We start from the raw sequence: 21,573 nt of genomic DNA, 5'->3' as shown, positions 1-21,573 counted from the left end.
TCGCTAATGAGGGGGGTAGAGTGCATGCGAGGATTTTGCCCACATGCTTATTATATGTCCCAACCATCATTTTCATTTTTCATATTCTTTCATTTGTGGCTTCATATGTTTTTATCTTTCTTTCAATTGCATCAACCTTTTAAGGGAAAAGTTTCAGAGCCTTAACTTCGAGGTACCAATCCCAATGACCAAGGGTAATCAACTCAAAGAAGGGAAGTGAATATGAGGATGAAAGGTGGTAAGTATGGATTACCGTGGGAATGCTATATCAAGCTACACCTCCTATTAGTTCCTTCCCTAATAGTGGAAGAAAAGGTCCTCAAGGGAGGTCATGCTAGAGTAGAGACAAAAAATAATCTCCCAAGTGAAGGATGGGAACAAGGGTACAATCAAGAGTGGTCAATCATCCTGCTTGGTGTGTGATCCATAATAATATGACCCAAACATTAAATGAAAGCACATCACTAAAGAAATGGTAAGTGTAGCTTTTGATAGATGACACACCTTCCTTCAAACATTAAATGGAAGCACATCACTAAAGAAATGGTAAGTGTAGCTTTTGATAGATGACACACCTTCCTTCAAGAGGTATGCTAGATGGGAGAGAGCACGGAGTGGAGCATAGGTGGAGAGCTTTGAAGTAAAGCTATATGTGGATCATGATAGGGCTGCTGTCTAGCTCACTGACCAATGGGGAGAAAACTTTCTTCTAGGAATTAACCACTTTTGGTGGGTAACAAAGGCCATCTTAGCCCCTTGAGTTGTACCTCATGGATTTAGGGGTTGTAACATTAACTTTAGTAGGGGTTGTAACATTAACTTTAGTAGGGGTTGTAACATTTTGGTGCCATTGTTGGGGATAAAGTCCTTGAAATACTGAATCAATTCTCAAGTTATTATCAAATTTATAAATGAGAAGACAACACTCCAAAGAAGGTACCTATGAGGGTCATTATAAGTTTAAAAGCATGCCTACTGCTGTTCAATATATACTTGCCACCAGTCAAAAAATGAATAAACTGCTCCATAGACAACCAAAGCCAAATGAAAAGCATGACAAATAGTCCATGTTTACATGTTACAAATTAATTCCTATTCATCACGATAAGGCTTTACATTTAAAGACTGACTAACAGCACACGTCTAAATGCTAAATGTGGACAAACTTCCACAATCTATAAAAGGAGAGATAACGGCTCTCATAGGAACTCTTAACATGACTTTTCTGATACTCATTTTAAATAATGGATGTACTTGGCAAGAAACCATGCAAGAAGAGATATTGGAAAGCTGTGCTACTCTTGGTTTCCCAGCTTTTATGAACAAAGGAAAATAAATATGGCACATTTAAAATGTCAAGATAGAAGAAGACATCCAGTGGATAAGGCGAATGATTAACCTCACATGAGAGAACAGTGTCTTTGTTATGACAGATAATACAGATAAGAAGATAATAGTATTCATCTTTAACTGCAACTGTGCTGCAAGTTCCCTCAAAATGTCTGTAATCTTTGATTTTGCTTGTACAACTGCTTCATGGTACCTGAAAGGATGTGCCAATGTATCTTTGTTATTCTAATAATTTGTATCCATGCATACAACTACCTTTGCCAAAACAAGTTGGAAGAATCTTTTATTTCACACTTTTGGTAACATGCTAGTACGTATACTACTTAAAGAATTCCATGATTAAGGACCTGATTTTAGTTCAGATGGAACTTACAAACATATTTAAACAGAGCCACATAATTACTCTGCCAAAGCAGTATTTACCGTTCAAAAATATATATCCATGACGGAACCAATCCAGGCATCATTGTTCACAAGTTAAAAAGGAGTTCCTAGGTAGATGTCAATGTCGAACAACAATTCATTGCTCAAAAAACATATAAATCTATATTGTTACATTCATCTTACCTGTTTAGTGCCTCTTCCACCTTTTTGGTTGTATTCCATTCCACTCCAACTTTCCTCCCTTTGGCATCTATAGCAGGCATCAGGTTTTTTATTTGCTCTTCACCAGGAGTGTTAGCCCATACAGCAGGAGTAAAATGCTTTCCTTTAAACCATATGGCTGCATACTCTTTGGCATAGGATATTGCCCCCTTGGGACCACCACCTGGAAGGCTAGAAACAGCTCTAACTCTTAAGACAATAGGAAGAAAATCTTCACCCACCTGAACAGGAAACAAGAGTAATGTTACCACATAGTTGATATTTATTAAGTCAGAAAATCGTTGTTAAAATACAAACCATGCAGCACGTCAAAAATGTTATTCCCCATGGAAAATACTCCTGATCCCCAGGCTAGAATAAGGATGATAGACCATCCAACCCTTTTCATTAAATGTGCTATTTTTCTACAACCCCAAAAATTATTTTCTGCCACCATCTTCGATACAAATTGAATAATTAAAACTGGTACTACAATAAGTACACGAACAGTAACTACATATTTTAGCGTTAAGTACCACATTTTCTGATGAACATGGAAGAATCATTTTCCTACAGCTTCATACTTGCATAGATTCAGAAATAGGTGAAATATTGGGAAAAGGTGTGGATTCTATCTGGCAATTTAAAAAATAATATGTACAGCAAAATATATCTTATGTAACGAATTAGAAACAAATTAAAAGACTCACAACATGGTAAATGGACACATTTTAGTATAGCACATCACGCTAGTTACTTAGGAGGCAATGCATGTGATCACGGCATGTTTGAACTTCTGATTGTATGTAGTTACATGACTATATTGTTAGACATTTAATGTTTAATTATTCTAGGGCTGATCATATATATTATAAAGTGATATTGTAATGTTATGAAATTATAATATAAAAGGTTATATGCCAGAGAAAATGCAGTATGAACAAAATATCCATTAAAACATTGTTGTAATACAGAGATAACGTGAGCAGTACCTATGAAGAATAACAGAATTTTCTCGATATCTATAAAACATATTTGAATGACAATTTTAATGCACAATGAGATGATAAGATGTCTCGGTTTCCATGTCTCCGTATATTCTCCATATTTTGTTCAACATTGTATCAGAACAATGCTATTGAAGGTCGTAATGGCTGTATCAAAGAATTGTATCAAGTCAAAAGCTGATTCATTGGTTTCAGATACTGAAATACACTTCTGCAAAAGAAAGCTTCGTTATCATTAAAAATAAAATAAAAATAGAAATAACTGCGTTGACTTCATCCTAATCAGGGAAAATTGCAACTCCAATATCTTCATTATGGTTCCCACCAATGTTCTTAGAAAAGAATCCTTCTGTTATGGGATCACCACCTTGGAAACTAGTCTCCTGAAACTTTAACTAATTCTCGCATGTCCCCAATACATAATTTCGTTAAGTGAAATCTCCATTTTTGCAATTTTGGTGTTATAAAATATTTTGGCTTTTAAAACTTAGGAAAAGTGGGTTAAGGAACCACTTACTTTATTTTTGGCGAAAAAGGAGAAATAAACATTAGAGAATATAAAATCATTTTGTAAGTGGAATGTGGGGGCCATTCAAAAAGGGGTATTCGACACCCCAATGAGAAATTCACACTAGAGAAAGAGGGGGAAAGAAGGGAGTTCGAACTTGTGGCGAAAGGAACCCACCAAGGAGAAAGGGATTAGCATTTGTAAATATCATATGGAGGCTCCATTTTTGCATCTTTTTGTCCATCTATTTTCTGGAGATCGAACTCTCTCTTGGAAGTTGTTCAGCAGAAGAGGAGCAGAGTTGTTTAGCTCAAGAGTTTCATGCAAAACTCAACCTCATTTCGAAGAACTTCAAGTGTCTACCTAGTGAGGCTTGGGGGAGTCTATTCCAAGACCTCCATTGAGGTTTATTGTAGAGATTTCACTCAGAATTGTTAGATTTTGTAGCATCGAACAGGTGTTCTAGTCTTGACTTTGGTCAAAGAGGCTAAGAAACACAAGATCTACATAACCCAGAAAAAGTTCCAGAACAAAACACCCAGAGATAGCTCAATTAAGTTAATTGATCAATAATTAAATATTTCCTAACTCTAACTTAGGAAAAGTGATTAATCAACAACAATTAATTGAGAAAGGTTAGAATGGTCTAGAAACTCACACAGATTGAGTTTGAGATGATCTTAGCCATTGATGGGGATCTAGTCATGGTCGTTGATTCACCAATGAGAGATTATAAGAGCAGGGCATTGGGTTGGAGATAGACACACCCGTGGAGCAAGTCCCTTGGTAGATCGAGCTCCTCAGTTGCAGAGATCAAGCAAGGGAGAGAAGTTCGAGCCAGAAGGGGCGCAGTAGCAACAACAGAGTAGTAGCAGAGATTTCGAAGGAGATTTCTAGTTACGAAAGAGGCAGTTCAGAGAAGTCAAATTATTCCACAAGAGGTTGCACAAGGGCCTACATAGAGCCTCACAAGGGCCTGCATAGAGCCTCACGAAGGTAGTTAGTTTCAACCAGAGGAGAGATCGATTAAGTAGTTGAGTGCCAAGAAAATTCTTCGAGAGCGCCAGCGAATCATTCTCAGTGGCAGAGATTGTCATCGGTGGCAGATTACAGCTATTTCAGCAAGTGCCAATTTCATCCTACGCAATGCCTGTGCAAATGTTGACACGGAGGCAATTTGGGATATGATTGTGCATCCAGGTCAAGCCAGGATTGCTTGTGGAGACAGAGAGATAAATTCTCTCAAATAATTTTGCCAATATTTTCTCAGGAGAAGATTGCTAGTTTGGCATCTAGATTTGTGCTCAAAATTTTGCTGCTACATAATAATAATAAAACCCTCATCTATTGCACCAGTTTTCCAACATTGGGTTTTTTCGAGGAATTTTTCTCAAAAATAATGGTGTCATTTTATTGTCTATGTGTACTCTATTTTTCTCAATTTCCAATTTTATTTTCCGTAGTATTTTTATGGTGAAGAAATTGCAGTGCAATTTATTCGTTATTTTGCTCTAACAAAATAAACTGCATAATTAATTAGTTAGAAGAATAAATACTAGTTGTTTCTTTTTCAAGGAATTTTCACATGGTATTATAGCAGCGTTGAAGACAGATCAAGAACTCAGAAGCAAGAGAGAAATTTCGTAGTTCAAAGGGAGACTAAGTGAATTCCTTCTAGGTATGCGGAAAGGTCCAACCAAGGAGTGCAAATTGATCGACAAGGGTTCAATTTCCAATTGAAGGTGCAGGAAAAATTCAAATAGCCTAGTAGCAGTCCCAATAGGCAATGGTGTTGTTGGGATGCAGTTCCTGTGAGCAGATCTGGACGCAGTAATTTTGCAACAGGTTTTGCAGTAGCAGATCAGTGTCGGGTGGAAGAGAAAAGCACACACAGAGGAATTTCTCATAGGGTTTCCAGATCTAGCTAGTAGGAGGAAATCTGTGATTTCCACTCACAGAAGGCAAGAGAAAAGAAAATATGTTCATTCCAAGAGGGAGTGTGAATAGCAGAGCATGCAGTCAAGCAGGAAACACAGAGGAATCCTATTTATTTTCCCAGATTTGAGTTTTGTAGTAAAGGCCTCAGCAGACTTCGAGACCAGGATAGGCTAGATTGAGCGTCTAACTATTCCATCTGGAAAGCCAAAATGTCTTTCCAGCTAGATGAACATGGTTTGAAGACGTATGCAGAGACAGTTGTAGCCGTGCCTACAAACCTGCAACAACTAAAGAATTACAATAAGGAGATGGCCAAGGCAAAGCAATTGATCCTTGATGTTGTTTAGGATCATATAGTCTCACACTTTGTTATGAATAAAATACATATAAAATAATATAAATAATGTAATCATTAATAATAATAAATAATTATTAATTAACTAGTAATTAGTGTAGTGCCCTGTTTATGAATTTACAGTAACCAGATAGACACGCATATAAATTTGAAAACAGTAATACATAAAATTGAAATCTGCACCTACCTGAGCTGCTTGCCGACTTCCGATTCCGCTGATTTGATTCAATTCTGAGACGGCCAATTCCACCCGACCAGACAGAGCAACCTGGTTGCTCAATCCAGAGAAGCTCTCCACAGAGGCTCTCTGTCCCTCCGTGCCCAGAACTCAGATCAGTCAAGACTCTGCCACTGCAAGGTTACCTCTCCTGGTTTTTGCTGATCAATCCTCAATCCTCCTCCCGTTTTTTTTTCCCTGCTCCCGGGTCAGGCTGCTGCTATAAATATCCCCCTTTGCCTGGCGGTGGCCGCCCTCCCACTTGCAGCCACCGCCTCTCAGCATTGAAGTCTCTCGCGATATTTCCAGTGATAAATTTCAGTAGGTAGGGGTCTTTATGAGTTCAGATATTTTTATACGATTGAACAAATGTGATATCAATGTTGGCACGCTGTTTCCATAGTTCATAACTTTTAAATTTATATATATTCATAACATTCCTTTAATACATGGTATATCTTAAATGATATTTCTCATAACCTTTATTTAATATATTTTATGAAGATTAAACGATTTCTACTTATAACATTTTATCACATGTATGTTATAATTATTTAATGTTATATATATACTTATAACATTTCAAAATATGTTTATAATTATTTAATGATATATATATATATCTTTTAAATTATATTTGTAAGGTCTAACTATATATCATAAAGTTTAATGTATAGATATATTCATATATTATAAGGTTTAACATTTTTATTAATGGGTCAATTAGATGGGTTGTTACATACATTCCCCCTTCTGAAAACTTCGTCCCGAAGTTAGAGCTTCAGGTTCAATGTTTTAACGGACATGCCCTTTCTTATCCAGGTTCCCAAGCTATTCAAACTCATCCTATCCTTCCTAATCTCTTCTGCTCCCATCCTATCCGTCCTCTACTAGAGTATGCCATGGCGTCAATTTACTGACCTAACCATTCATAACACAAAGGTAACAGCGTCGACTACACCGACCTGATTACTAGTAGGCATCCGGCAGTCATCATCAAACGTCTAGGGGAGCGTGACTCGCACAGTCCTCCCATGACTCCAGGTTTCGGAGGATAAACGGTGGGTAACACCTCCACCCCTCCAGTAGTATCAGGGCTACTACCCTATCATAGAATCACTTTGAGCTTAACTGATCTGAGTTCTGTCATCACGTGGCCATCTCGAAAATTGGATCAATTATCTGCAATCATAGTTTATCTGCCAGTTTACCTGCAATCTTACACTTACCCAGCATTTGTAAAATGTGCATCAGCATATTCGAAATAACTTATGTATTATCTACATATAACAGAATTTTGTTTATTTTCTATGCATGTATTCTGACTTTTCTATAGGTGTACTCACTTCCTGTCTTTTATTTCAGTTGCTCGTTTTGACATGCATAAACTAAAACAGATTTATATTGTTTAATTTCTATCCGAAGTAAACCCTTTTGACGGTCTTAACTTTACTTCAACATTTATAATTTAGTCATATAATCACACATATTGTTTTGGTATCCATGTACCAGCAGGAATTGAACACACATTATTTTGGTATCCACGTACCAACAGGAATTTTTAAACATATATTATGCCGCAAAATTTCATGTTTATCACTAATCATTCAAATGTTTTTGGTTCTCTGACAAAGGTGAAGTAAATATATATACTAAACATAGTGTAAAGTTCTTCAAAATGGACATAAACTAGGGTATTTCTGACATATGTCCTCTGTATCCTCCCAAGTCGCTGACCCAGGACTATACTTGTCCCACTGGACCTTAACTTGGTCCACCAGGCGGTTCCTCAGCTGTCGAACTCTACGTTCCAGTATACGTAACGGTTCGACCGTTATGACTCCCTCGTCCGAAACCTGCAATTCTTTCCACTGGATGTTATGAGATAGATCAGCTACATAATGCCTTAATACAGAAACATGAAATACATTATGAATTCTATGCAGGTGGGATGGCAGGGCAAGACGATAGGCAACAGGTCCAACTCTTTCCACGATTTTAAACGGTCCTATAAATCGGGGTGACAACTTTGTCCCTTTTCCGAATCGAATAGTACTTTTGTTTGGTTTGATGCGGACGAAGACCTGGTCCCCTACTTCATACCTCCTATCAGATCGGTGAACATCGGCATAACTCTTTTGTCTATCCTGCGCTTCCTTTAATCGCTGTCTAATCTGTCTGACCTGCGCTTCCATTTCATGGATTAATTCTGGTCCTATTATCACTCGATCTTCTAACCTGTCCCAACTTAACGGTGTTCTGCACGGTCTGCCATATAGAGCTTCAAATGGAGGCATCCCAATCGAACTGTGGTAACTGTTGTTGTAAGCGAATTCAACCAAGGGTAAATACTTTTCTCAGTGGGATTGCTGATCCATTACATACATCCGCAACATGTCTTCAAGTACTTGATTTACTCTTTCAGTTTGCCCATCAGTCTCAGGATGGTAGGCAGTGCTTAAATTTAGCTGAGTACCTAAGGCTGTCTGCATGCACGTCCAGAATCTGGAAGTGAATCGCGAATCTCTATCGGATATAATCTTCTTAGGTACTCCATGATATCTGATAATCTCGTTTATGAATACTCGAGCCACGTCAGCAACATCATAAGTATCTCTTACCGGAATAAAATGGGCGCTTTTTGTTAATTTATCCACCACTACCAGAATGGCATTGTGTCTTTGAGAAGTAAGAGGTAGTCCAGTGATAAAATCCATAGAGATGGTCTCCCATTTAGACATAGGAATGTCGTGGGGCTGTAAGAGACCTGCTGGGTGACAATGATCTGCCTTTACCTGCTGACATTCCAAACATTTTGCAACAAATTGAGTGATATCCCGCTTCATGCTTGCCCAAAAGAAGAGTTTCTTGGTATCCGCATACATTTTTCCTACTCCAGGATGAGCACAATATACGGCTTTGTGAGCTTCCCTGAGGATGGTATCTCGGAGATCTTTATCATCAGGAATGTACATCCTTCCATGGAATCGCAAGATCCCATCGCTTTCTAATTCATAACCCTCGAACTTAGATTCTTTCGCCTTAATCCCCTCAAGACTTGCCCTCACTTTTAAATACCAGCTGTCTTTTATAAGGCGATCCAGCACTCGCTGTCTTAAGTCCACCTTAATGGGTATGAGAGAAAATATCCGGGGTCTCCTGCTTAAGGCATCGGCTACCACATTTTCCTTTCCCTTAATATATGATATTCCGAAGTCATACTCACTTAGGAATTCACTCCATCGCCTTTGCCTGGCATTTAAGTCTCTTTGGGTGAACAAATATTGTAGACTTTGATGGTCGCTTTTAAGTGTAAACTTTCGTCCTACCAAATAGTGTCTCCAGATCTTTAAAGCTAGCATCACAGCGGCCAATTCTAGATCGTGAGTAGCATAGAGTTCTTCATGAGGTTTTAGCTTTCTGGAAGCATAAGCTATCACTCCCCTATCCTGCATCAATACTGCACCCAGCCCTTGCTTGGATGCATCAGTACATACTGTAAAGTCTTTGCCCATATCAGGGACTCTTAGGATTGGTGCGCTGGTGAGTAGTCTTTTGAGTTCAGAGAATGCATTATTACATTCCTCGGTCCACTCATACTTAACACCTTTACGCTGGAGGGTTGTGATTGGCTTCGCGATTTTGGAGAACCCTTCCACAAATCTCCGGTAATAACCAGCTAAGCCCATAAAGCTTCGTATCTCATGCGCATTTCTCGGTATTGGCCAATCCATGATCGCTTTTACCTTCTCAGGATCTACTGAGATTCCTTCACCTGATATGATGTGACCCAAATAATGAATCTTTTCCTGAAAGAAGGAGCACTTGGACAGTTTTCCATATAACTGACGTTCTCTAAGGCAGGACAATACTAACCGTAAATGCTCCTTATGCTCTTCTTCGTTCTTGGAATAGATGAGAATATCATCTAAAAAGACTTGTACAAATTTATCAAGATACTGACGGAAAACACTGTTCATAAGATTCATGAATACGGCTGGCGCATTTGTTAACCCAAATGGTACCACAGTAAATTCATAGTGCCCAAAACGTGTCCGGAATGCTGTCTTAGAGATATCATTTTCAGAAATCCTTAGCTGATGATATCCTGATCGAAGATCAATTTTTGAGAAGACAGAAGCTCCTTTCATTTGATCGAAAAGATCATCGATCCGCGGCATAGGGTATTGATTCTTTACTGTAGCGCGATTCAAGTCCCGATAGTCTATGCATAATCTTAAGGATCCATCTTTCTTCTTCACAAAAATTACAGGAGCGCCCCAAGGTGAGGTACTGGGTCGAATAAGCCCTATATCGAGTAGTTCCTTCAACTGGATTTGTAATTCCTGAAGTTCTGGAGCTGTCATTCTATAAGGCGTTTTAGAGATCGGTTGGGTACCTGGCTTTAATTCAATAGTGAGATCCACTTCTCTTACCGGGGGTAATCCTGGTAGTTCCTTTGGAAATACATCCGGGAACTCGGCTAACACCGGATATTGTTCTAAGGACGGTCCCTTTTCCTGGCTTACTTCGTGAATTGCATAAGCCTGACAACCCTTCCTTAAACAACGCTTCACCTGCATTGCCGAAATGTAGCGTAAAGAGATTTCTCTCTTAATTCCTTGAATTTGGATTACTTCTCCCTCATCATTTAAGCCCAAAATCCTTTTTCCATAACAATCTACCCACGCTTGGTGAGCTTCCAGCCAATCCATACCTATGATAAGATCATACGTCCCTAGGGCGGTAACGTACACTTTTAGTTTAGTTGAACAGACCCCCAGGTCAATTTTGCATTGATCCACACTCAAGCCCACGGTTTGGAGTTCTCCCGAGGCCATTTCCACTTGGTGGAAATCATTTTGTCTACGAGCTGCCAGCCCACATTTGTTTAATGCATATGACGAAATGAAACTATCTGTGGCACCAGTATCAAATAAGATTTTGAGTTTTACACCATTGATAATACCTGAAGATTCCACTACAGTGGATTGATGGGTTGCTTGGTCGTGGTTGACTACTGCATGAATCCTATGATTACTTCGCTTGGCTGATATCGGCTCCCTCCCATTGCTTTGCAGTATGTCCGAGGACGCTTCTGGGCAGTTACGCTGGAAATGCGGCCCCCCACATCCCCAACAATTGAGCTGTGCTGATCCTCTTGAATCGGGGTGTGAATTTCTAGAGAACGAGCCACGTCCTCCCATGTTGGTTCCTCTCGCACCCCTTCCTCTGCTGGTAGTCCCTCGCGATGCCCAAGGTCTGGTGCTGGATGATTCCGCAGCTATAGTGTTTACAGCCATGGGAACTCTTGTCCCCATACTTGGGGTAAACCTGTTACCGTAAGGTGGCCTCGAGCTACCTCCTCTGAAAAAGTTCCGTGGAGCCTTCCCTGGGAGTCCTGATTGTAAAGGCCCTGCTGGCCCTATATCCTTTTTGATTCCAAGGTGTTCTTCTGCATAATGGCTACATTCGACTGCCTCGGCTACCGATGATGGTTTCCACATACTTACCAAGGCTCTGATGCGGGGGTTTAACCCAAATATGAAACGTTCAGCTTGACGTTCATCAGAGTCTAAGTAGGGAATGTATTTTACCAGCTCCATAAACCTTATTTCGTACTCTTCCACCGTTTTACTTCCCTGAATTAGTGTATGAAAGGCTCTGGCTTGCTGTTGTTGAAAATATGGAGGTAAATACTTCGCTCGGAACCTTTCCTCGAACAGATCCCAAGGAACGTTGTCTGATGTAAGGTGTAGTTGCTTTTCCAGGTTTCCCCACCAAATCAGGGCACTTTCCTTTAGTTGAAACACGGCAATTTTTGTCTTTGCTGAAGGTGAATATTCTCTTAACCTAAAGCACCGGTTCATCCCTTCCAGCCATGCCTCAGCGTGTTCACCAGCTCGACCTCCCGAAAATTCTGGGAGTCTAATTTTCTGAAGCTCTCTAGAGATGTCTTCTCTCGATCCTCTGGGCTCCAAATTATGTGGTTCCGCTGAACTGGTGGCTGCATGCTGAGATTCCTCTTTGTTTTTAGCCTTAGTTGATTCCTTTAATGTTTCCAACAAGGCCTGCAAAGAGTTCATTATCACAGCCAACTCTGGCGCTTGAGCGTTTGATGTTGACTGCTGCCTTGGTGGTGACGAGGGTGAGGGGGATGGCGACGGTGGCGGTGGCGATGGCGACGGTGGCGGCATTAATGGTGATGATGCTGCCTGGTCACGTCGTCGTCGCTCATACGTCTTTACCATAGTAATGGTTCCTGAACACAAATAAAATGTATATATATATAAAAAAAATGGGGCGGATAACCGAATTTTAACACACCAATTTCCTTGCAACTTCACATTTAAAACGGGTATAGTTTTGCTATTTTTACCCGCTAGGCGGATCTTACTGGTACCGAGGTCAAGGAGGGTGGCCACGCGACCTCCTTGTCCTAATGCAGGGTTTTCTAAAAATGAATAATGCAGAAGTGTATGGTTATTAGCCCCTAAGGTAGAACATCCAAAGTTTATTTACCTAACAACATCCACAAAATGAAATGTTAGATGTCTCGATCACAAGGTACATCGGTAACATACCTGTCATACCTTAACCTGACTATTACATTTAAGGGTTCATATATATTTATGTCTCGAATATATTACTGGGATGAGGATTTAATCCATAAAAAGAAGGATTGTTTCTCTTTCCTAGGTTTTAGGCATATACTTTTAACATTTTGCTTAAGGCATTATTTAATTAGTACATTTTCTATGTAAAAGGTATATTTTAAAATATAGAGATAGTAGTGAAGTTTAAACAATATTGGGGCTTTATTACTTTTAAGATATTGAAATTTGGGAAAATGGGATTGAAATTTGGGAAGCTGGGAGGACAGGATCATTGACCAGGAAAGAATTCTGAAATATTTTACAACAGAACCTAATCTCTTTCCCAAAGAAACAAGTCAGTTCCCATGAAATCCTTTGGAATTAGCGACATTTACAACGGCATTTGATAATGACAAATAAGCCAAAGTTTGAGTTTACTACTGCTGGAAAGAGGGCCGACTTTCTTGTTTGAAAGGGGGTTGACTCTTCTCTTGGTTGCAGACTGATATACATCATTTGTTGGCTGAGTTTCGGGGTCCTAGAGGCTGAGCATATATGCTGATAGAGGCTGACTTTCCATCCATTCTGCCTGCTGAGTACACACTGGAGATGGGGACGAGTATCCACCCGTAGCTGGATCGAATCACTCGAGTATATACTGCTGGAACTGACTGAAGAGGACTAATATATATTGCTGTATTCAACTTGAGAAGGACCGATATTCAGATAGTTATCTTGCTAGAAGAAACACACCAGTTCTCCTACTCTTGTTATTCGGAGTGTATATTTGTGCCAAAAAAAACATTATAATATGGAAATTATTAATAATATTATCATGTTTTTACCAAAAAAATATTGAGAATAAAAACCTTCACATAAAAAAATTTCGAAAATAATAAAAAAAAATAATGTTAAGAGAAAATAATTTAACATATCAAACAAAAAAAAGTCGTATTTTCCAAAATTAATTTACCTATAAAATAGTATAATAGATGTGAGGTTGATTTCATCTTAGTTTTTAAAATATATATAACATAAATTCAAAATACATAATTATAATTGTATATGATATAGTTCTATGAACACATCCCCACCCGGGCAATATGTTTTTCTAAGTTTAACACGAATACACGTTAGATATAAATATTTGCATTAATAAATTTTATACATTAATCGATCACTTGTCGTTATAGATGACCTAAATATCTATAGACTGAGTTTAGACTTACTGCTATAAATTCCAGGATCTCTCACAACATAAGTATAAAATAATTGGCGTCATCAAATCCGTGGGTGTGCAGATACAAAATCGATAAGATCATCAAAGTCAAAACAAAAACGGTTATTTTCATATTGTCTCATCAATAATAAACCAAAATTAAGGATTTCATTAAAAACATGAAAAGATAACCTATGAAAAGACTTTATAATGAATCCTTATTGTGCAGAAACAAATAAATAGCCTTTCATTTTAAATACCGACAAGAGGAATTTGAAACGTTCACGCATTCCACCAGGCCGTAAAATAAAGACTTGAACAGTTCGCATTGAATATAAATTGATGAAACTGAACAAAATACCAGGTTTTCTCCGATTCCGACTTAGAGGAAGCCCGTGTTTGCTAAGATTGCATCAGAAGGGCCGTCCTGACAGCCACGTGCGTCAAATGCGAACCGCTGGCAGTTTTAATTGGCGACTGTGTAATAAACATTTTAACCGCAAGAAAGGGACACAATTTATCTTACGGAACCATAGCACAAGCGACTATGCACCGCGAATTTGAAGAAAAAGAAAAAAGACGAGCAGCGACAAAATCGTATTATAATACGCTACGGAATATTACTATAGTTTATGACGTTTCCGAAATTTCTTTTCTCTGCACTAAAATCGTTCGACGGGGTTTCGAGCGAGTGACCCATGCAACCACTAAGTTTTTAACTTATCACAGCCAACCAGAGCACTAACGATTTTAATTGCGTGTTTAAGATGTAGGCCCGAATCCTTTGCAACCGCAGGCTGTATGCTTTAAGTACCGAAGTTCTTGTACTGGGGATGACTTAATATAGGGTTCCCGGAAATTGACCAGCCTGTGAAGGGAATAAATATGTGAAAGGAAATAAATATTTTCGGACAGACAGGGATTTATACGAAGTTCACGCTGCGTAGGGCCTGTGAGGTCCCGAAGGTTTTGAACGCAGCTCCGATACCATGTGTAGTGCCCTGTTTATGAATTTACAGTAACCAGATAGACACGCATATAAATTTGAAAACAGTAATACATAAAATTGAAATCTGCACCTACCTGAGCTGCTTGCCGACTTCCGATTCCGCTGCAGAACTGGTAATCCTGGACTGCTGGCTGATTTGATTCAATTCTGAGACGGCCAATTCCACCCGACCAAACAGAGCAACCTGGTTGCTCAATCCAGAGAAGCTCTCCACAGAGGCTCTCTGTCCCTCCGTGCCCAGAACTCAGATCAGTCAAGACTCTGCCACTGCAAGGTTACCTCTCCTGGTTTTTGCTGATCAATCCTCAATCCTCCTCCCGTTTTTTTTTCCCTGCTCCCGGGTCAGGCTGCTGCTATAAATATCCCCCTTGCCTGGCGGTGGCCGCCCTCCCACTTGCAGCCACCGCCTCTCAGCATTGAAGTTTTCTCTGCGATATTTCCCGTGATAAATTTCAGTAGGTAGGGTCTTTATGAGTTCAGATATTTTTATACGATTGAACATACGTGATATCAATGTTGGCACGTTGTTTCCATAGTTCATAACTTTTAAATTTATATATATACATAACATTCCTTTAATACATGGTATATCTTAAATAATATTTCTCATAACCTTTATTTAATATATTTTATGAAGATTAAACGATTTCTACTTATAACATTTTATCAAATGTATGTTATAATTATTTAATGTTATATATATACTTATAACATTTCAAAATATGTTTATAATTATTTAATGATATATATATATATATCTTTTAAATTATATTTGTAAGGTCTAACTATATATCATAAAGTTTAATGTATAGATATATTCATATATTATAAGGTTTAACATTTTTATTAATGGGTCAATTAGATGCGTTGTTACAATTAGTTAATGAAGAGGTATGTCCTTAAGGACATGACCATTCGTGAACAGGTATCTGCCTAGGGTATATAAGCCCTCACCCTCATTGTAATCATCTCATCAATTCTTTTATATAATATTCAATATACATTACTTGTCCTACTATGGATGTTTACGTCTTCCAAGTGTTTTGAAGATTACTCCGTTGCGTATACGAACTTTGTTCATTACATTGGTATCAGATCCACATTCTTTGATCCCAGCCTTTGACTATCAAATCTTCATCAACATTGTTGTCATCTCTGTTGAAGCGTTTCACTACATAGTTTGGGAGATCCTCCATTTATCGCTAGGCCCTTGATCATTTAAAAAAAATTAATATATATATATATATATACTATAAAATAAGTCAAAAATAAATTATAAAAAAAAGTTGTATTAAAATAAATTAAAAAAAAATACAATATCAAAAAAATTCATGAAGAGGAACACTACAACACATTGAAACCCCAAATACTTTTGCATTAATTCAAAAAAGTATACAAAAGAGCTTGAGAGCTTAGTACACAATCCAGAGATCGGATGATCTCAACCGACAACTGACCTCCTATTTAAAGATAAATCTTCCAATGGCTAGTTCGAGTGATCCTTGTCAAAGTAATCTCGACCATTAGTAAAGCATGTCACTCTTGATCCTTACTCACTCCGTTTAGACTCTCTCCTAGGCAAGTCAAGGGGGTTAGTCCCTTACTCTGAGCGTTGTCGTGGTGCCTAGACACTTTGTGCGACAACAAAGCCAATGCCACCTATTCCGAAAAGGGTGTAGGGTGTTACTCCTCAATTGAATGAGGGTAACTCGATTCATTTACAGAATCTCTTTTATGTACCTCATCGCAATGTTTTAAAAAGCAGTCGGCTCGGAACCAACTCGGCCAAGTTGGTCTGAGCCAGGTCTGGAAATTGTGACCCGGCCTTTGAACTGGTTCGGTCGGCCGTGTCTGTATCAACCCGGTCGGGTTACGTACAACGGCCCGGTGACATAAAAAATGCTCTGTTTTTAATTTTTTTAATATTTTCTGAGTGTGGAGGACTCCAAAGGGGTTTATTAATTGGTTTGTTGGTCTTTGGGGTCCATTCCCCTCTCCCAAACCTTATTTAACCCACTCAACCACTCTCATTCTCTCACAGTCATCTCATGCATTTGAGTGAGAATTTCAGTGAGAGTTTGTGAGGAGTTGTCGAGTTTGTTTTTGGAGCAGCAGTGAGGAGTCTTGGGCAAGCATTGTAGCTAGAGTGAGGAGCTTCTTGGGCAGCCATTTGGAGCAGCATTGAGGAGTTGGTTTCTTGGAGCAAGCTTGAGGAGGCAGTTTGTGCCTGGAGGTATTTTTTTTCACTTGTACAAATCTGTTTTTGCTTATTAAATTTTAGGTGCATATCTAGAAATCCTAAAAAATGCTTTTTGTGAAAGAAATGAATATTGAATCAATGTTTAAGATTGTTTGCTTTCATTTCCAAGTCAAAAAATGGCACCTAGAGTGAAAGATGTTTCTTGGGCATATGTTGAAATGGTTGAAAGTCAAATGCATTGCAAATTTTGCCATAGGAAAATTAAGGAAGGTCCTAGGGGCATTAATAGGTTGAAACAACACTTGGTGGGGATTAACGCCCAAATCACTCCATGTACCTCACCAGAAATTTGGGAGATTAGGAAGGAATCGTTAGCCAGTTTTGAGAAGTTTAAAGAAGATAAGGCTAGGCAAAAAGAGTTAGAGGCTGAAATTGGGAGGAAGAGGAATATACAAAAAATGATGGCTACCAACCCCCATTTTGATTTTGAGGGTTCTTCCTCTATCCCTTGTATTGATGCATCCAACCCCTTCCGATATGTTCCTCCCTCTTATGAGTCTATTCAAGAAAAGGGAGAGGGTAGAATGAAAAAGGGTGATATGAATATCAAAAGTTATTTCACTCCCTCCTCTCCATCAGATGCACATGGTCCTCAAGCTAGTAAAAGTCAAATGCAGCCCACTTTAGATGACCATTGGAAGAAAGAATTGAGGGAGACTGCTTGTGATTACATAGCTAGATGGTGGTATGATGTTGATATCCCCTTCTATGCTTCTCGTTCACCATATTATGAGCCTATGTTTGATGCCATACAAGCTATTGGAAAAGGCTTCAAAGGCCCTACTATGCATGAGCTAAGGGGGTATTGTTTGCAGAAAGAAATTTCATCCATTAATGAGTATTTGAAAGATTTCAAGGACTCATGGGCAAGAACAGGATGTACCATCATGTCAGATGGATGGACTGATCAAAGAAACCGTACCATCATAAACTTTCTTATCTTCTGCCCACGGGGAACCATGTTTTTAAAATTAGTTGATGCATCTGATAAGGTAAAAGATGGGCAATTGTTGTTTCAGCTATTGGATGAGGTTGTTGAGGAGGTGGGGGTGGCTAATGTTGTTCAAGTCATCACAGATAATGCCTCTAACTATGTTCTTGCTGGTAAACTGTTAGAGGAAAAACACAAGACCATCTTTTGGACCCCATGTGCTGCACACTGCATAGACCTCATGCTTGAGGATATTGGAAAATTAGATTGGGTCAAAAACACTGTAGATCATGCCAAAAGCATAACAAAATTTATCTACAATCATTCATGGATTTTGAGCCTCATGAGGAAACACACTGGGGGCAGGGATATTATTAGGCCTGCCCTCACTAGATTTGCTACTCATTTTTTGACATTGCAATCTATGCTTTCACAACATAGAAACTTGCAAAAGATTTTTCTAGTGAAGAATGGAGTCAAAGCCAATGGTCTCACAAACTAGAAGGCAAAGAATTGAAAAATAAATTTAATGAAGAAATATTCTGGAGAAAGGCAGCAGAGATTGTGAAGCTTGCTGAGCCACTGGTTAAGGTGTTGCGGTTGGTGGATGGGGAAAGATTGGCTATGGGCTTCATTTATGAGGCTATGGATCAAGCAAAGGAGCAAATAAAGAGGACATACAAGGATAAAGTGGCTAAGTATGGGCCCATTTGGGCAATCATTGATGAAAGATGGAACAATCAACTCCATCACCCTATACATGCAGCTGGGTATTTTTTGAACCCACGGTATCATTATAAAGCTAAGGAGACAGGAGCTTTGAGTGGGGAGGCTAGAGATTGACTGCATTGATCACATGATCCCATCGGAGTCTGATCAGCTGGAGATACACCAACAGGTCATGACCTTCACTAATGCCTCGGGTACCTTTGGGAAGAACCTAGCAAAGATTGCAAGAGAAGCAGATGAAGCTGCATGATTATTCGAATGCTGACTGGGCAGGTAGTGTGGAATATCACTAGAGCACTTCTCAGTGTTGGTTCTCTTTGGATTCTGCTTCGATATCATGGATGAGCAGGACGCAGAAGTTAGTTGCTATAAGCACGACCAAGACCGAATACACAGCTACGAGTATGATCTCGTGTGACGCTACCCAGTTATGGAAGCTCTTCAGTGAGTTGTTTATACACATGATGGATATCATTTTGATTCTCTGTGACAACCAAGGGGGGGATTCGATTGTTGATGAATCCCGTATTCAATGATTGCTCCAGCAGATAGACATCAGATACTACCTTATCTAGGATATGGTACGTCAATGAGCAAGGAGGCTCCATCGCATTGAGACTGATGTACAGGTCGCAGACATTTTGTCAAAGCCTCGGGGAAAGGTCAAATTTGTGACTTTCCCGAACGACTTGGAGTCATTGAGAGACCTTCGTATAAGGGTCCTGCATGTTGCATGCATTGAGCTCTAGGAGCTCTGGGGGGCTTGGGGTACTCACTGGAGCAACACACGACCATAGGGCAACTCACCCTCCCCTACAGGTGTGTTATGTACAAGGTGAATAGCTCATTCTTCCCCTATGATACCCCGACGCGACTTTGGGACAGGATGATTAGTTCTCCTGTGAGCCAGGATGATTCGTTCTCCTATGAGCCAGGATGATTAGTTCTCTTGTGGGACAAGATGATTAGTTCTCTTGTCGAGGCATCCTACCCATGCAGTCTAGGACTCATGGGAAGTACCTCTCATTTGATCAATGAGCAGGGAAATGGGGTTAGGGACCATAGTAGTACTATCAATGAATGCATCATTGTATCTACCGTACTCCCTATGCTAGGATGACCTCCAACTGATCTGGGATTAGTATGAGTGATTTGAGACACTCTCTTGCGTTATTGATCTGGGATCAATAAAACTGACTTCGGGTCAATAAGAGTGATATGACACACTCTCTTCATATGGAACTAACTTCGAGTCAGTAGAGAATGGTATGAGACATTCTCGACCAATTCTTCTTCTTCATGGTTCAGCAGAGCAAAGCAGTGCAAGGCACTGATGGCAGAGATAGTACAATCGAACATATGAATTAATGGATGGAGTTCTCCCTAGTTGAGAAGGAGTGTTAAAATTGGCAACTAGGCCAAACTCCATGTGGGTCATCTTATTAATGGCAGCTAATATTTTTCTTGGATCCCTCACATTGAGAGGTATAAAATTGTTCTAAAGATCATCCGATTCTGATAAGTATTCATGGAGATATAAATTTATTTGTGTTATAGGGCAATTCGTCTAGGTCGGCCAGCAACCAAATAAACCCCACTTGTGCTCAACGTTTTAGTACAAATAGAGGTGGCCTTCAAGTCATTTCAAGACACTTGGGATCTCTTCCTCTCTACTTGTCCTTGGGTTTTAGTAAGAGGAGAGATCCTAAGGGATAACATTGTCCTAATCTAGAGGGAGTGCCCTAGGGTCTACGTTGCCCTAATGAAGAAGCCCTAGATGCAGGAGGAAAGGGAGATCTAGCACGATGAAGGAGGCCTAACAGCAAGCCATAATGTTGCCCTATGGAGAAGCCCTAATGCTACCCTATGAAGAAGTACTAATATGCAGCCATGGAAATGAAGGTAGAACCCCTATCCGCTAGTCTAAGGAAAATAGATGCCCTAAACATAGTTGCTACGCTGCCTAATGGAGATGGCACTTAAACGTTGTCTTAGAAGAAGTGCTCTACACTTGGAATGCCCTTGCTATCATGAAAGGAAAAGCCCTTATCCTATACGCAATCATGAAAGGAATACCATTGTTGTCATGGAAGGAATGCTCTCACACGTAAACGCTGAGATAAAGAAGCCACACCTTCAGCTATCCTTAACGTTGTTCTAAATAAGGATGTTATATCTACTGTTTGGATTGAATCACAGTCATGAATGATAGATCCAAGTCTTATGATGAATGTTGTAACATTATAGACAACATAGTATATGACAGCAAGAAGTATGGTGCAGCAATATGGACAACAAGATGTATGGTGCAGCAATGGTGCAGTAGTATGGACAACAAGAAGTATGGTGCAGCAGTGGGACAACAATGCTACATGGTGCTGCAATGATAAGCAATGGGACAGCAAAGGCAACTTGGTGCAGCATATGGTACAACAATGGGACAACAATGGTCAATGGCATATAGTACACAATGGAACAGCAATGGTACAATGGTACAACATGGGACAACTAGTATTTAGTGCAGCAAATTCATGGTGTTGTTATGGTATGGCAAAGCACAACGGGACAACCATGACATTGTGTAACAGTGGCACAATGGAGCAGCCATGACATAGTGCAGCAGTGGCACAACAGGACAGCCATGACATTGTGCAACAGTGCCACAATGGTACAACAGCATGCGAGGGACAACAACTAACATTGGAACAGTTGTATGGTACTTAGCAGCAGGTACACCAAGCATGCAATGGTACAGCAATCATGAAAGGGATAGCAAACAAGCAATGGGACAGTTAACATGGACAACATGGTTCAATCATGACACATGGGGCAGCAGTACAGCATTAGGTGCAGCAATCATGAGGTCCAA

General features: G+C 39.5%; 1 protein-coding gene across 4 annotated transcripts in view; it reads right to left on the bottom strand.

Moving 5' to 3' along the window:
* The window catches only part of MSH1 (MUTL protein homolog 1), a 512,649-nt gene that overhangs the window by 102,277 nt on the left and 388,799 nt on the right, over positions 1-21,573 (bottom strand). For 3 of the 4 annotated variants that reach the window (XM_089392823.1, XM_089392822.1, XM_089392820.1), the window contains exons 17-18: positions 1,918-2,177; positions 1,400-1,543 (exon numbers count right to left, since the gene is read on the bottom strand). In XM_089392823.1, coding sequence (XP_089248949.1) covers positions 1,400-1,543; positions 1,918-2,177 — 404 coding nt within the window. The remainder of the gene's footprint in view (positions 1-1,399; positions 1,544-1,917; positions 2,178-21,573) is intronic. The other variant, XM_089392821.1, reaches the window with a different exon arrangement.

The sequence above is a fragment of the Pinus tabuliformis genome, chromosome 1_1 (genome assembly GCF_031772625.1).
Source record: "Pinus tabuliformis cultivar Carrire ecotype Pingquan chromosome 1_1, CPIR1, whole genome shotgun sequence".
NCBI classification, from domain to species: domain Eukaryota; kingdom Viridiplantae; phylum Streptophyta; class Pinopsida; order Pinales; family Pinaceae; genus Pinus; species Pinus tabuliformis.
The sequence above is the reverse complement of the archived record's forward strand: the minus strand, read 5'-3'. Positions and strand labels throughout refer to the sequence as shown.